This window comes from Lactuca saligna, chromosome 6 (assembly GCF_052625555.1).
Source record: "Lactuca saligna cultivar CGN05327 chromosome 6, ASM5262555v1, whole genome shotgun sequence".
Lineage (NCBI taxonomy): Eukaryota > Viridiplantae > Streptophyta > Magnoliopsida > Asterales > Asteraceae > Lactuca > Lactuca saligna.
The window spans coordinates 142,529,840-142,544,506 of record NC_136422.1 but is presented as its reverse complement, the minus strand read 5'-3'; the positions used below and the strand labels follow the sequence as shown (position 1 = coordinate 142,544,506).

General features: G+C 31.8%; 3 protein-coding genes across 3 annotated transcripts; 2 read left to right on the top strand and 1 right to left on the bottom strand.

The window, feature by feature from the left end:
• The first annotated feature begins 723 nt into the window (after positions 1 to 723).
• On the top strand, positions 724 to 3,455 carry LOC145001031 (LIM domain-containing protein WLIM2a-like). Its single transcript, XM_078960351.1, has 5 exons — positions 724 to 974; positions 1,859 to 1,952; positions 2,028 to 2,050; positions 2,346 to 2,435; positions 2,964 to 3,455. Exons 1-5 carry the CDS (start codon positions 840 to 842, stop codon positions 3,222 to 3,224), a joined length of 603 nt encoding a protein of 200 aa, XP_078816477.1. The 5' UTR covers positions 724 to 839; the 3' UTR covers positions 3,225 to 3,455.
• Positions 3,456 to 7,849: 4,394 nt separating this feature from the next.
• Positions 7,850 to 10,526, top strand: TET10 (tetraspanin10). Its single transcript, XM_078959447.1, has 11 exons — positions 7,850 to 8,150; positions 8,329 to 8,441; positions 8,531 to 8,585; positions 8,663 to 8,718; positions 8,835 to 8,882; positions 8,964 to 9,012; positions 9,102 to 9,185; positions 9,258 to 9,325; positions 9,967 to 10,092; positions 10,180 to 10,255; positions 10,344 to 10,526. The coding sequence occupies exons 1-11, from the start codon at positions 8,097 to 8,099 to the stop codon at positions 10,407 to 10,409; spliced, it is 795 nt and encodes a 264-aa protein (XP_078815573.1). The 5' UTR covers positions 7,850 to 8,096; the 3' UTR covers positions 10,410 to 10,526.
• Positions 10,527 to 10,660: 134 nt separating this feature from the next.
• Positions 10,661 to 13,360, bottom strand: LOC145000252 (RNA-binding NOB1-like protein). Its single transcript, XM_078959445.1, has 5 exons — positions 12,990 to 13,360; positions 11,557 to 12,541; positions 11,241 to 11,409; positions 11,042 to 11,158; positions 10,661 to 10,934 (listed from the first exon to the last, which is right to left on the bottom strand). Exons 1-5 carry the CDS (start codon positions 13,315 to 13,317, stop codon positions 10,788 to 10,790), a joined length of 1,746 nt encoding a protein of 581 aa, XP_078815571.1. The 5' UTR covers positions 13,318 to 13,360; the 3' UTR covers positions 10,661 to 10,787.
• Positions 13,361 to 14,667: the final 1,307 nt, after the last annotated feature.

Here is a 14,667-nt window from a genome sequence, read left to right as displayed (position 1 = left end):
GATATTTAGATAGAATCAAAACACTCTATTGGTAGTCAATAATGTTAGATTAGGTGTCTAAGGTCAAAATTAAATTGATATAACTTTATGAACTAAAAAAAAATTAGGTAACCCTTAATAACTAGAAATGTTAGGAACAACTTAAGGAGCATGGTGAAATAATTCGTTTTTTATATCTTTTTCGGAGTATAATATTATGATAATTTAATAGGGAAACGAATTTTCAATTTTGTTCACATTTAGTCACTAAATTTTTTTTCATTATTTATTTTGCTACTGAATTATTGAAATTGTTCACATATATTGAAATTGTTACCGGTCATAAGGGTAAAATGTGAACAGTTTCAATAGTTTAATGACAAATAGATAATGAAAAAAAATTAATGACTAAATATGAATAAAATCAAAAATCCATTACCCTTTCATATCATTATCACCGGTAAAGTTTGTTAGTTGTAACAATTGTTTTAATCTAACGAATTGAAAAAATAAATATAAATAAAAGATACAATGGTAAATGTTGTTTCTTTCTAATATCTCGATAAAAGTCGTTTTATATAATTTAAAATATCTAAATGTGCACTCCTTTCATAAATACATTCCTAGTTTCTCTCAAATCCAATACAACGTTGTCCACCAATAACACCATTGAACTCAAAATTCTTAAGTCGAACATTTTATTAGGAAAGGAAATGCATTTAAACACTAAATTAAGTCCTTGAAAAGATGGATGTTTCCCCACCTTCCCTTTTTTTTCTTGTCAAAATTACTTATTCAATTTCATATTATTAGAGAATAGTTTTAGATTCAGATTTAAAGAACAGATAAAGAAGAAAGAAATGGCATTCACAGGGACTTTAGAAAAATGCAAAGTCTGTGAGAAAACTGTTTATTTTCTTGAAATGATATCAGCTGATGGAATCAATTATCATAAAACATGCTTCACATGCAGCCAATGTAACGGCAAACTTACGGTATTTAATTTATTAATTCTTTTGTTTCTTAATTAACTCTTGATTATTCGTTTGTATGAAATTGGGATTTGGAATGACAAATACATACAATTTGTTAATGGATTTGATCTCACATGTTCTCTTAAATTAATAAGATTCATAATTCCGAATATGCATGGTAGGATTTGAAACAAAGAAGTAGAAAATTTTCTTTCTGTGGAATTCATCATAAGGTTCAATCTTGAATTTATGATTCCACTTTTATTTGTAGCTAAAAATACGATTAAGGATTTATCAATATAAAATTATTTATTTAAATCAAGTAAATAGAAGTCGTAGCGGGGAAACCCGACATGATTTATCTAACATATCAAATTGTTATTCAAGATTATGACTGTAATACTAATTATCAAATTGATTTATGCCAAATTTCATATAAAAATTATTATTCTTTGATTTAATTTGGTTTAACCATATAAGTAATTTTTTGTTTGGTTTAACCTTGCGAGTTTGTTGTTTTTTTTTTCAAAAATTACTCCTAAATTCTATAAAATCATTATGGTTTGGAATTTATCTGGTTTAAGCATTCGAATATTGTGTATAATTTAACCATTAAAACATTGATTTTTTTTTTCAAATGAACTTACAAAATAACTAATTGTGTTTTGCAATTCATTAAGTGGTTAAAACAATTTGGATAGTTAGTTAAAAGATAAACAAACTATAGTAAATTTTATAGAACTGGGCCATTGATTTATGCATATTTTAGTGCGTATTTAATCCTATAATAGCAAAATTAAGTTCTGGTATGCATTAAATTGATAAATGGCTTATATGATGTATTTGTGTGTGTATAATGTATATGTAATTACGTATGCATATAATGAAATTATTGTGTTTACTAGATAAGCACCTATTCCTCACTGGAAGGAGTCCTATTTTGCAAACCACATTTTGAGCAAAAGTTCAAGGAGAGAGGAGGTCTTCCTAAAGTCACACGTAAGTTCCATTTTTTTTCTTCATATAATTATTTATTTTTATTTTTTCTAACTTAATTTATTATTATCATAACAGCTGCGAATAAACCGAGTGATACGGTACGTAATATTAACAATTTTTTAAAACTATATATATATATATATATATATATATATATATATATATATATATATATATATATATATATATATATATATATATATATTGTTATGGAAAAGGTGCACAATATACTTGGACCTGAATCCATTCTTACCAAGCCCAATAAGCCCAATATTAGGCCAATTTTCATAATGTCAGATTTAAACTGGGCCTTCAAAGATAAGGACCAAACTTTGTGCATCTTTTAAAATTTAAATTAAAGAGATAAACTTATGTTAATTAATTTGTTTACAGGGAAAAGCCCCAAATAAATTTTCTGCCTTGTTTTCTGGAACCCAAGATAAATGTGCAGTTTGCAAGAAAACTGTGTATCCACTGGAAAAGGTTTGTGCCTTATTTATACTTTTCTATAAACTAACATAAGTATTCTCTATAAGTCATTTTAAACAGTATTTGAATTATACTTTAAATCCACTTTTTTTTCGCTATAACCGCTATATTGGTTGTGGTCAATCGAAGCCATCAAGTTTTTAACGAAATTTCCACAGCTACAACTATGATATTTTATTTTCGGTTTAACACGTGTTAAAAATAATATGATTTTTTATTACCCATATAACGTAATATGTTCTTTATGAAATGACATCTTGTTTCTTGATATGAACTTCTTATGAAGTACATATATGATGTCATGCATGTTGATAAGAAATCATACAAACTTTAAAACCTATTAAATCGAAAATATTGAGTCATAATGATAGTGAGTCTCGTTCCTTAGAATATATATACAATAATACAATAAAGTAAATTGGTTGTGCTATAGATAGTTATACCAAATACAGTAGAATAATAAGATACATATACATACACTAACAGAAAGATATATACGTGTGTGTGTGTCATACTGTTTAGGTAACTGTGGAAGGTGAGTTTTATCATAAAGCATGTTTCCGATGCACTCGAGGAGGTTGCTTTCTTACTCCATCAAATTATGCGGCTTTAGACGGAAATCTATTCTGCAAACCACATTTCTCACAGCTTTTTAAAGAGAAAGGAAGTTATTCTCACCTCAAAGAAGCGGTGAAGAAAGCTACAGCATCAAAAGAAGGCGGCGAAGAGGCAACAGAGGAAAAAGAGGAAAAAGATGGAGCACCGGAAGAAGAACAGGAGTAAAATGAAAAGTGAACGTCTTAACTGTCGAAAGAAAATGAATCAAATTAGGAATAAATTAAATTATAAAATCTCAAAATGATTACAAAGATTTAAACTCTTTTTTATTTGCTTTACATTCAAATTAAGGATGATGATGAGAAACACATGGTTTTGTGATATGTAAGAAAATGATCGATGGTCGCTACAAAAAAAATGTACTTCTTGTATATATCTTTTTAGTATACTCATAAATTTTCAAATTATATGGAAGATTGTGCATGTCTCATTCCTTTTAAATATTTCATATGGAGATGGTTACTAACTGTAGATATAGGTTAAACAAAGATAGGTTGTAAATCATGTTGTAAGATGTTTCAAATTATAATTGTGTTTGCATGCTAAATAATTTATTTAAAGGTTATGATATGGTAAATTATCACATGGGGTGATTTTAGGTTAAAGATATTTAGTAGGCCGTTCCTAGGTATCGTTATCGTGGTATAATTAACCAACCATTTTGACTACATTTTGTGGTTATTCTAGGAATAAGTTAAAAGAACATTTTGGCTACCATTATTTGGGTAGTTGTATGGTGTATGGCTAGTGTAATTTGCTTATATTTGAAGAGTTTGTGGTGTGTGTTATGGTCATTCCTTATGATGTGGGGTGGTGAGGTGGAGCAACAGCTCCGTAGACCGTAGGGGAACATTGTGCCACTAATAGCAGGGTTAGAGCCGACCCAAGGGGAGGGCAACATGGGCTGGCAAGAGCAGCAGATTTTCAATAGCTCTTGTAGGTACATACATTTTATTTTGACCACGCTAATCCATTAAACATTTAAGCGCAGTTGGTAACTTAAGATCGAGAAGTGGCGGCTAATAAAAAAGGAGAATTTCGTATATACTCTTATTAAATATCAAAATATCATATTTGCTCAATTTAATTTCTAAATATCATATTTATCATTCATAAAATTTTAAAATATCGTATATGCACTTATTATATATATATATATATATATATATATATATATATATATATATATATATATATATATATATATATATATATATATATGTCCTTCTTAAATATCAAAATATTATATATGCTTTTTAAACATCATAATATCAATAGTAGTTTCTAAAATATTCTCCATATACATCATGATAATATTCAACAATAACAAAAACTAAACAATCAATGCATACGTTCCATGGAGAGAGCTTAAGATGAATCGTTTTGATTATCAAGAAAACGACATTCAAACAATATAGAAGTACACGTTTCATTATTACAGATATAGGAATAATATGGTTAAAATTTTTAATTATTATAATAATTCTAAATATAAAAGATGATTATAAACTATTAAAAACATTATAAATTTTTTTTTTTGAACAAATATGATATTTTAAAGGTTTATAAAAAATAAATATGATATTATGAAATTAAATTGGACAAATATGATATTTTAATTTTTAAAATTGACATATATGAAATTTTCACATAAAAGAACGTAGGAAGGCATCTTGGTAAGCAGCAATGCCTAATTGAATTCGAGTAGAGACATAAGACGAGGTGAATATACGTTTGTAACAATATAACTTATAAACACTTCTGATCAATTGTTTATATCATCTTATTGATTTTTTTTACAAAAGGAAGAGAAAATTATGACGACTATCTTAACATTCTAGCAAACCAATATGAGCAAACTCTTATTAATCTTGTCATGTGTCAGTCTTATTTTGCACTAATCGTTGGTTTCTTCTAATCTATTATTGATGTTTCTCCTTTTGGAGAAATGAAGTTTCTATAGAATGGTTGATACCCATATTTGTATGTATAATCCATGTTTTTATACTTCAATAGTTTAATTTCCTTTCAAGTTTATGTTTCACTTATTTTTATAGAATATACTGAATGTATTTTATTTTTATACTTTTAGGTTTTGTAAGTTTATGTTTCATTTATTTTTATAGAATATACTAAATGTACTTTATTTTAATACTTTTAGGTTTTGTGTTACAAATTTGATGTGTGACAGATATGTCCAAATTGGTTTTTTAGGGTTAGTATCATTGTTAGGTAACAAATTTTCTCAAATTAGTTTAAATAGCCCTTCAATTTTTTTTTAGCTTTGTAGGGGCGTAATGTGGACATTGACCTACTTATGTCGTCCCTCTAATCTGGAATAACATGTCCACTATGTCACGCACTCACTTAGAGAAATGTGGTTGTTCGGTCAGCATGATGCGGCCGACACATGTTTGTCCACTCAAATCAACATTTTCTTACACTTGATTTCTTCTCCTTAAATACATTAACCATAACTTTATAAATATCTGCCTCCTTATTCTATGCTCAATCATAAGCCCTCTCTATCTGCAGTGTGTGTGTGTATGTCTTGGTAGCAAGAACATAAATCGAATCCTCTATTGTAAATATGAATTTGCACATAAACAGGGGTTCCAATTGAAGAATATAAGTAAACAAGAACTCGATGATCAAAGGATTTCCAAGGAACCGATGAAAAGGTTTGCTTTTAGTTCTTTCATGCAGGTTTTCTACCTTCCCATTCTTATAATTTCAAAAACCGATGTGTATAAGAGAACAAAGAACATTGTATGTATATGTGTGATGGTGAGGTTTTTATGGTGTTTTGTTGGTTGTATGAACAAGGTTAGGGTGGTGTTCGGTTGTTCACGAAATGATGAAGGAAGGTGTAAAGGTGTTTGGTAGTTGTTGATTAAGGTGGCTAGGAGATGGTTTAAAGGAGGGGATACCACTTTAATAGCCATATTTGATGGTTACGTTTGGTTGTCAAACTTATTTATATAGAGCCTACCATAATGTTTGAAAAAGCTCAAAAGAAAATATTGTTAATTAACAATTTTTTTTTGAAAAAATAAAGTTTTGAGTTATTTAAAAAAAAAAAAAAAAAAAAAAAAAAAAAAAAAAAAACTTTCACGATAGGAAGAGAGGTTTTATATAGCTTTTTTAAAATAAAAAAGTCTTGATACTTAATAAGGTAGAAATTTTAAGCTTTTAATTACACAATGAACATTGTGAGTAAATGTTATTTGATCGTAAACGAAAATAAAATATATTGTTTTAAGAGTATTTATAAAAAAAGTAGACAAAATTGCAAAAAAGTCCCTGTGGTATGTATTTTTATTTTTTTTGAGGTTTTAGTCCAAACCACAACTTTTTTTTATTCGTGGTCCTTTTGGACTAGTTTGTATGTAAAAATTATCCCTCTGAAAATTGAAATGACTAAATTGCCCTCTTAATATATTTTTTATATATTTTTCTATTTAATTTAATGTTTTATTGATAATAAAGTGGGGCCCACACCCCATTCACTCTCTCTCTCTCTCTCTCTCTCTCTCTCTCTCTCTCTCTTATCTTGTTCTTCAAAATACACAAGTCGATAAGGGCCACCGAACCCCCTCCTATGTGTATTTCGCTAACAGATTAGTGAAGAGGTGGCCGGAAACATCACCACCGATTGTCTTCACCCTCCTTCTATCCATTTCATCGACTGAATCACCCAAACACCCCATTTTCCTTTCCTGGTTGTTGCTCGTCTATTATAGCAGCCCAAGCACCCTTTCTCGCCATCTTCTGAACCACCGACTACAACGATCGTCTCCGTCTTCCTCCCTTTGCAAATCATCATCAGAGGACTGCTTCCTTCTACCCATTGACTACCACTACTGCTGTTGAGAATCTCCGATCCACCACCAACTGTTGTCGTCATTGGTAAGCTCTCGCCGTCTCGGTCTCTTTAACTTCACCAGCACGATTTCAGTTGTGTGCTTCATTTCGTCAATTGAAGCCAGTTGATAACGAATTGCAAAATTGCCTCTTCCCTTAACCTACAACTCACGATGGACTGATAGAAGGTGAACTGTTCAAATAGGATAGGATTATTGATGATTCATTAAAGAATACAAAAGGAGAGGATGAAGAAGGTGCTTGCTCGGCGAAAGGAAGAGACAGGGTAGAGGTGGCAGTTGGTGTCTCCGACAAGCCCTTCGTGGCTCGTTCTTCATCTTTGGCAGCTTTCGGAGCGACAGAGAAAGTATCCATGTAGAAGAGGGTGTTGGGGTTATTACTTGACAAGAGAAAGAGGTGGAGAAGGGCTGTGGAGGGCTGCTGCACTTTTCCGGCGGCCGGTTTCAACCTCTGGTGGTGGTTCAACGAGAGAGAGAGTGTGTGTGTGTGAGAGAGAGTTTTTTTTAATTTTTTTAATTATAAAAATAGATTAAAAATGAAAGAAAAATGAAAAAGAAATACCCCAAGGGTATTTTAGTCTTTTCAATTTTTCTAGGGACCAAAACTACACGTAACCAGCTCATAAGGATCACGAATCCAAAAAGTCGATGTTTGGACTAAAACCCCAAAAAAATGCATACGGCAGGGACCATTTTTGCAATTTTGTCAAGAAAGTATATCATTTACTTCACTGTCGTAAATTATACCAAGTATATAGGGTTCATATAACAAACTAAAGTGTATCAAAAATATAGAAATTGATAAGATAGGGACTATACCGTCCATTTTATCATAATATAGGGTTCTAATATAAACTCTACCTGTAACTATATCTTGAAGTTCACCTCTTTCTGTTTCTGCGTTGTTGTCTGCTTGTTAACAAATAATTTGTCTTGTCGTTGCTTTGTGTGTTTTATTGCACATTCTTCAACAATCCCATAACTTTTCAAGCTACGTGAATTCCCCAAAACAACCCTCAAAAGTTCCCATCTTTATCTCAAATCTTCCCTTTTCCCCCTTTACCGCTTCCCATTTTTGACTTTGAAAACACAGGGAAATCAACTTGTTTTATTCGATTGAAGAACAAGAAATCGGAGTTTATTCGGGAAGGAAATGAGCACAGGAGTAAGCACATTCGTGATCAGATGGATTAATTTTCTGACTATGGTATGCCTGTGGAAACACCGAGCAATTTGTTTATCGAAATCCGAAACTTTTGCTTTGCATGCGCTCTAGCTGTTTGTCGAAATGCTTAAACCAGATTTTGCAGCAATATACAACCTTTTCTAGCTTCTACTCATTTCATATCTACAAAATAGCTCACCAATTTTTTATCATTGTGTAGTTTGTAGCTGTAGGTGTAATTGGTTTTGGCGTGTGGATTAGCGCTCATCATGATGGTTGTAGAAAGTCGCTCACTCTTCCAATTTTGGGTCTTGGCGCTCTAATATTCTTGATGTAAGATATCCCCTCACATGTCTTAATCGGGAAAGAAAAACCTTTCTTTTTCTGCAAACTTTTCTTTATCAAGTCATGTCCCATTTCAGATCAATTATCGGGTTTTTTGGCGCGCTAAAGAACAACTCTATTTTACTATGGATGGTATATTCGTTGTAGTCTCAACTTTTATTATTACTGTTACTAGTAAATTGTTACTGAAAGTTTATATTATGATGCAGTATTTGATCATGCTTTGCTTGATTTTATTGGGAATTATTTTATTTACGGTATTAGCGTAAGTATATTTCACCTTTCACCATGGAATTCTATTATTCAACCCTCTTTACACATGAACCAAATTATGAAGAAAAAAAAAAAAAAAAAAAAAAAAACTTTTTTGTTTTTTTGTAGGTTTATTATAACTAACAATGGCACTGGTCATAATGTTGTGGGTTTGAGGTACAATTTTAGTCGCAATCTTTTTCACTCTTGTAGTATTAATTATCTTTTGGTTTGTTTCTAAGTTTCCTTTTTGGTTAGATTTAAGGAGTATCGACTTCAAGATTACAATACATGGTTTCTAAAAGAAGTAAGAAATGATTGTGAATCTAAGATTGTAAACATAAAATCTTGAAAATTAACTTTCCTTTTTTTTTGTTTCTTGATTTTGGGGTTTAGTTAAATAACACACATAACTGGAAGCACTTGCAAACTTGTCTTGTGAAAGCTGATGATTGTAGTAACTTAGCTAAAAGATTCAAGGTTTGTATTTGATTGGTTTAATTTTTGGGGATTTTCAAGAATGTGATGATAATTGTTTTTTTTTTTTTGCAGACTCTTAAACAATATGAATTGGCAAAATTAACTCCCATTGAAGCTGGTTGTTGCAGACCACCATCTGTGTATGTTGGCTAAAGTTCCAATTACAACACCAAACAATTAATAAAAACAGTCAAAAGAGTCTTCCAACTCTCCATTTCGTGTTAGTTCCACCAAATCTGGTGAAAATGACGAAAATACCCCTGAACTTTTGATCGGTTTCACTTTATGTTTTTACAATTTTGAAATCTAAGTGAAGTGCATAACAGTCATTTTATCGTTTTCCGCAGCATTTTGATCAGAAATCTGTTCAAAATGACGAAAATACCCCTGAACATTAGATTAACTTTACTTGATGTTTTTTACAATATAAAATCGAACTACAGGCTAAGGGTCATTTCACCATTTTTCAGCACCATTTTCAGAAATCTGTCAAAAATGACACAAATACCCTGGCATTCAGATTAACTTCACTTGATCTTTTTACAATTTGAAATCAAATTGAAGGGCGTAATGGTCATTTTACAATGCAGCCGCCATTTTGGTCAGATTTGGTGAAACCTCCTTGATACAAAGGGTATCCATGTCTTTTACACTTGTTTTGGTGGGGCAAAATTAAATTTTTTTGCCTCATTGACATTGTATATCAAACCCAGTACAATCTGATATGTCATTTCCTATCCTGTTAAGTGTTGACTAGTCAAAATGGTGTATATATGTATAGGTGTGGCTACCCTGTTGTGAATGCCTCTTACTATGACTTGACCTTCCATCCAATCAGCTCCAATAAAGACTGCAAACTTTACAAGAATCGAAAACCCATCAAGTGCTACAACTGTGATTCCTGCAAGTAAGCTTTTCTTTTTTCTTTTTTTTCATTTTCCCATATTTGTCTTATTATTTTTGGTTTATATAATCTTGTATTGTGCATTTTTAGAGCTGGAGTAGCAGAATACATGAAAAAAGAATGGCGTGTGGTTGCTATCTTTAACGTGGTCTTGTTTGTTGTCTTGGTAAGTCCCAAAATTTCCATTTTTACTTGAAAATGTCTCAAAACGTTAAACTTATATTTGAACTTGATCTTTGATTGATTGATGTCAGACTATTATATATTTTGTGGGATGTTGTGCAAGACGAAATGCTGCAAGTAGCCACGACAAATCTTGAAACTTGAAGAATTCTGTAATTCTGAATTCTTTTTGCTTTTGATGTAACTGAAAACAAAAGTAATGTAAAGATTGTTTCATACGTTTACAAGTTTACAAGTTAAATGATTGTTTCATATGTTTACAAGTTTGTAGAATCACAACGGAATGGCAAACAAGTTTGAGAAATTGCAAATTGGCAAACAAATATGATCTTTTTTTTTTCTTTTCATACTAGACATAACAAAATTGCATTTCATATATGATAGCTAGTAACAAAAAGTAAAACCAAAATTGCATTCATATAAATAAGCAAAAACAACCAATGTGACTAACAAATTCTCAATAAAAACTTAGGCAATAAAACAAAAACCCATGAAAAAAATATAAATAAGTCTAATTAATGCTTAGCACGAGAATAGTGATTGTCATTAGGGTTCCTCCTGCCACTAAAAACCGCCATGGCTTTCCTCACAGGTGGTTGCAAAGGCGCCTTCTTATCCGTATGATGAGTAAACATTTCATTTGTAGCAAAAATATCATCCGCCTATACACGTATAAAACAAAAAACACAACACATATTATATACCCTTTGCTTTTATTCATAAACACTTGTGTAATTGGGAGGGTAGAACCGTAATTTACTAATTTCACCTCTTTGTTCTTCTTCTTGTTCTTGGGATGCAAGAACCTTTGTGGAAGTTGATCCTCACGTAAAATAGGATTCTTTGTTATCGCATCTCTTCCTCCTTGTGGAAGAGGCAGTGAAAACTGCATACATAAAAATAAAAAAAACTCATTAGGATACAAAGGGCAAAATGGTCATTTTGCTTTAGAATACTAAATTACTAACCTTTGTGCCACGCACTGATATACGTGGTCTACGCCCTGCAATAATAGTTCCGTTTTCACCAACAGTAACAGCCACCTTCCTTAAAGTGCCTCCATTCCCACAACTTGGACAAAAAATCCTACCGATTTCCATTGTCACCTTAAAACACGCATGACATTTCAATATCCACCTACAAAAACATTACACAGTACAATGTTGTCATGTTCTGTTGTCACAGTCTGTCTGACACTGTCACTGTCACAGTACTTTCAATTGTTACTGACATTGTCCAATGCATGCCAAACACAGTATAAAACACACACACACACACACAAACCTGTGAAGCTCACGAATCTGCATTCCACCTGGCGCGACTAACCGTAAGCCCATCTGTAAAATAACATTTTGCATTGCAAAATCAGCAGTGACACACGCGACAGTTGACTCAGAAAGTGATCTTAGCATCCAGCTTTGCTCACTGCTTTCATCATCAACAAATGATGATGCATCAACACTTTCATTCATCTCACTAATGGTTTCTGTCTCCTTTTCTTCATCATCTACAACAACCCAATTAGTCTCATCATTTTCAGAAGCTTTAGAAGACTCTTCTTCAAGCCTCATTTGATCCAAAACTGTTGAAAGATCATCATCACCATTGCTTCTTTTTTCTTCTGAATTTTCATCGATCAGATCCGGGCATTTAGTATCATCAGTATGGTCTTCGTTTTGGGTTTGCATGTTTGCATCATTTTGAATATCCTTTTCAGTTGCTGAATCATACATTTCACGTCTAGCTTTCCTCCTTAAGAACCTCCTATGAGTGCTTCGGCTAACAGCTGGGAGCCAATCATCTGTATCATCATCAAATTCCCCCTGAGATGCATCAATCCCATCTGCTACATTCTTTTTCCCTTCGATAACAATCTCTTTCTTCTTAGGGAAATACTTTCGGTTCTCGTTATATTGTGGTTCAGACCCATTTGCTGATGTGGAATCTTCGTTGCTTTGATCTTTGTCTCCAGGGAGGAGATTCATGTTCAGATCTTTCAGAGGGAGGATTCTTGATTCGGGTCCTGATCCATCACCAACTGTGTGTTCTAAAGCTTCCCATTGAGCTAAGTTAGGGACATTGGATCCCCATCCTGGTAATTCTTTCTCAGGAAGCCTCTTTACATTAACTGTGCGAATAGGTGGAGGGATATCTCGAAGATGACTGGTTCCATGGATTTGGGACTCCAAGGTATGAGTCAATGCAATGAGTTTGAGATCAACATCTGAGAGTGTTTGTAGATCTCCAGTTGCTCTTGCAAAGCTTATCACTGAAAAAACGGGACACAAAAAGACATTTTCAGAAAACAGAATCAAGAATTCTTTTGACTTTCTGCATATTCTATATGTAATCAAAATGGAAAATTTTAGATAATAAAACAAGTAAATTTAGTTACACTGATAGTTTCATAAAGACTGATTTGATTAGCAAGTAATAACACAGATCAATAGTCTGCTATCGAATTGTATTAATCAATGGGTTTCTCTCAACCTGAAGAATATCTCAGCAAGGATATTTGATGTATTGAAAGGAATCACTTATTGCTTTAACTATAGATTAGTTGCCTGATAGTTCTTAGAAAACCATGACTTGTATTCTAAAAGAATAAAACCATTAATTACTTCAATCAATCGTGTAAAAAACATCATAAATTTTATCAATTAAGCTTCCTCTGTTCGAGTAGTTAATTGAACTGAAAAAAAGGTGTTAACGCGGACCTTTTTTAAGTGATTCAGGGGAAGGTTCCATGGTGTCAACGGTGAACGGTAGAAAATTGAGGCGGTGACGAGAAGTAGGATCCCGTACTTCCTGGATGACATCGGAAACGGAGACAAACTTGTCGGCGGAGTTGTGGAGCTGTTCTCCTCCTTGTATGATGGCGTTTGCATCCACCACGGCGACCGCAATGCCTTTGGTGGACTTACAGCTTCCGACAAGAGCTGCAGCGGCCGATTGTGACTGATCATGGTGGTGATTATTAGGGTTTTGCGGTGGGGGGTTTTGCTTTACAATGTTGCTCCAGGGAGTCGATTTTGGCACCTCCATGGTTTTGACTGTCTGCGAATAATAGAGCAAAACCCTAGCAATATATTAGAGGTTTCTTTTCTTGTTTTATAATTTTTTTTTAAAACCAAGCAAATCCTTTCTACTAAAATGATTTTTTTTTTTTTTTTTCACATATCAATATCTCTAATAATCTCTAAAACAATTTAACACTTGTCATTTTGTGATATTTTTTAGATAAATAATATTCATATATGATTTTTTGATTTTTAAAATTAAAAAATTACATAATCTTATACTTATATATATAAAGTATCAAATGTAATAAATATTATAATAAACTGCAATTAATATGTTTATTCCTTATTTCAACCTTTTATTTTAAAAAATACTTATTATTTATATTTTAATATTTTATTTTCTATAATCAACCCATGTAATACACGAGTTTTACACGTAGGATCTCCTTAATAAATTAATGTTTTTTTTAATACATGTCAATCTCTCATAAGTTTTGACACTTATTATTTTGTAGTATTTTTGAAATAAATATTATCCAATTGTTAATTTTTGGTTTGTTTCAATATTTAAAATTAAAGTTATATATATGTTAAGTATTAAAGTATTAAATATTACATATATGATATTAAATTGCAATAAATACGTTTATTCATTTCTTATTTTAAAGTTATACATTAAAAAATATTTTTTGTTTACACTTTAATGTTTATTTATTTTTTTTAAATCAACCCGTATAATATACAGGTCTTACACCTAGTATTATTAACACGGAGAAAAAAAAATTAAGCGAGCAGCTCAAACCTGATTACAAGAGAAACATAACAGAAGAGACATACACCACATATACCAATCAAGATTACATGACTTAACCCTATTTTTTTATCTAATTAAACGTGCTAACACTAATATCATTTGTCATAAACATTATGTCCGCCTTTCATTTCTATAGACTAACGCATTTCAGCTTTCCAAATCACCCAAAGTGTGGACTCAATGAGACATTTTCAGTTTTGCCTGATTACTAGAGAAACACAACATAGGAGACGCACACCACATATATCAATTAAGATTACATGACTTAATCTTATTTTTATCTAGTTAAACGTGTTGACACTATTATTATCTGCCATAAACATTACTGCTCGCCTTTCATTTCTATAGACTAATGCATTTCGAGCTTTCCAAATCACCCAAAGCGTGGAGTAAATGAGAGATATTTTCAGTTTTTTGATTCTTTTATCACTTGTCTTTTGATTATGCAACTCCAGTAAATCCGAACAACAACTAGGCTCCTTTAGCATAATCTTTGACCACTCCACCAGCCAACTCCACAATTTTGCAGCGATAACGCAAGTGAAAAAATTATGATCA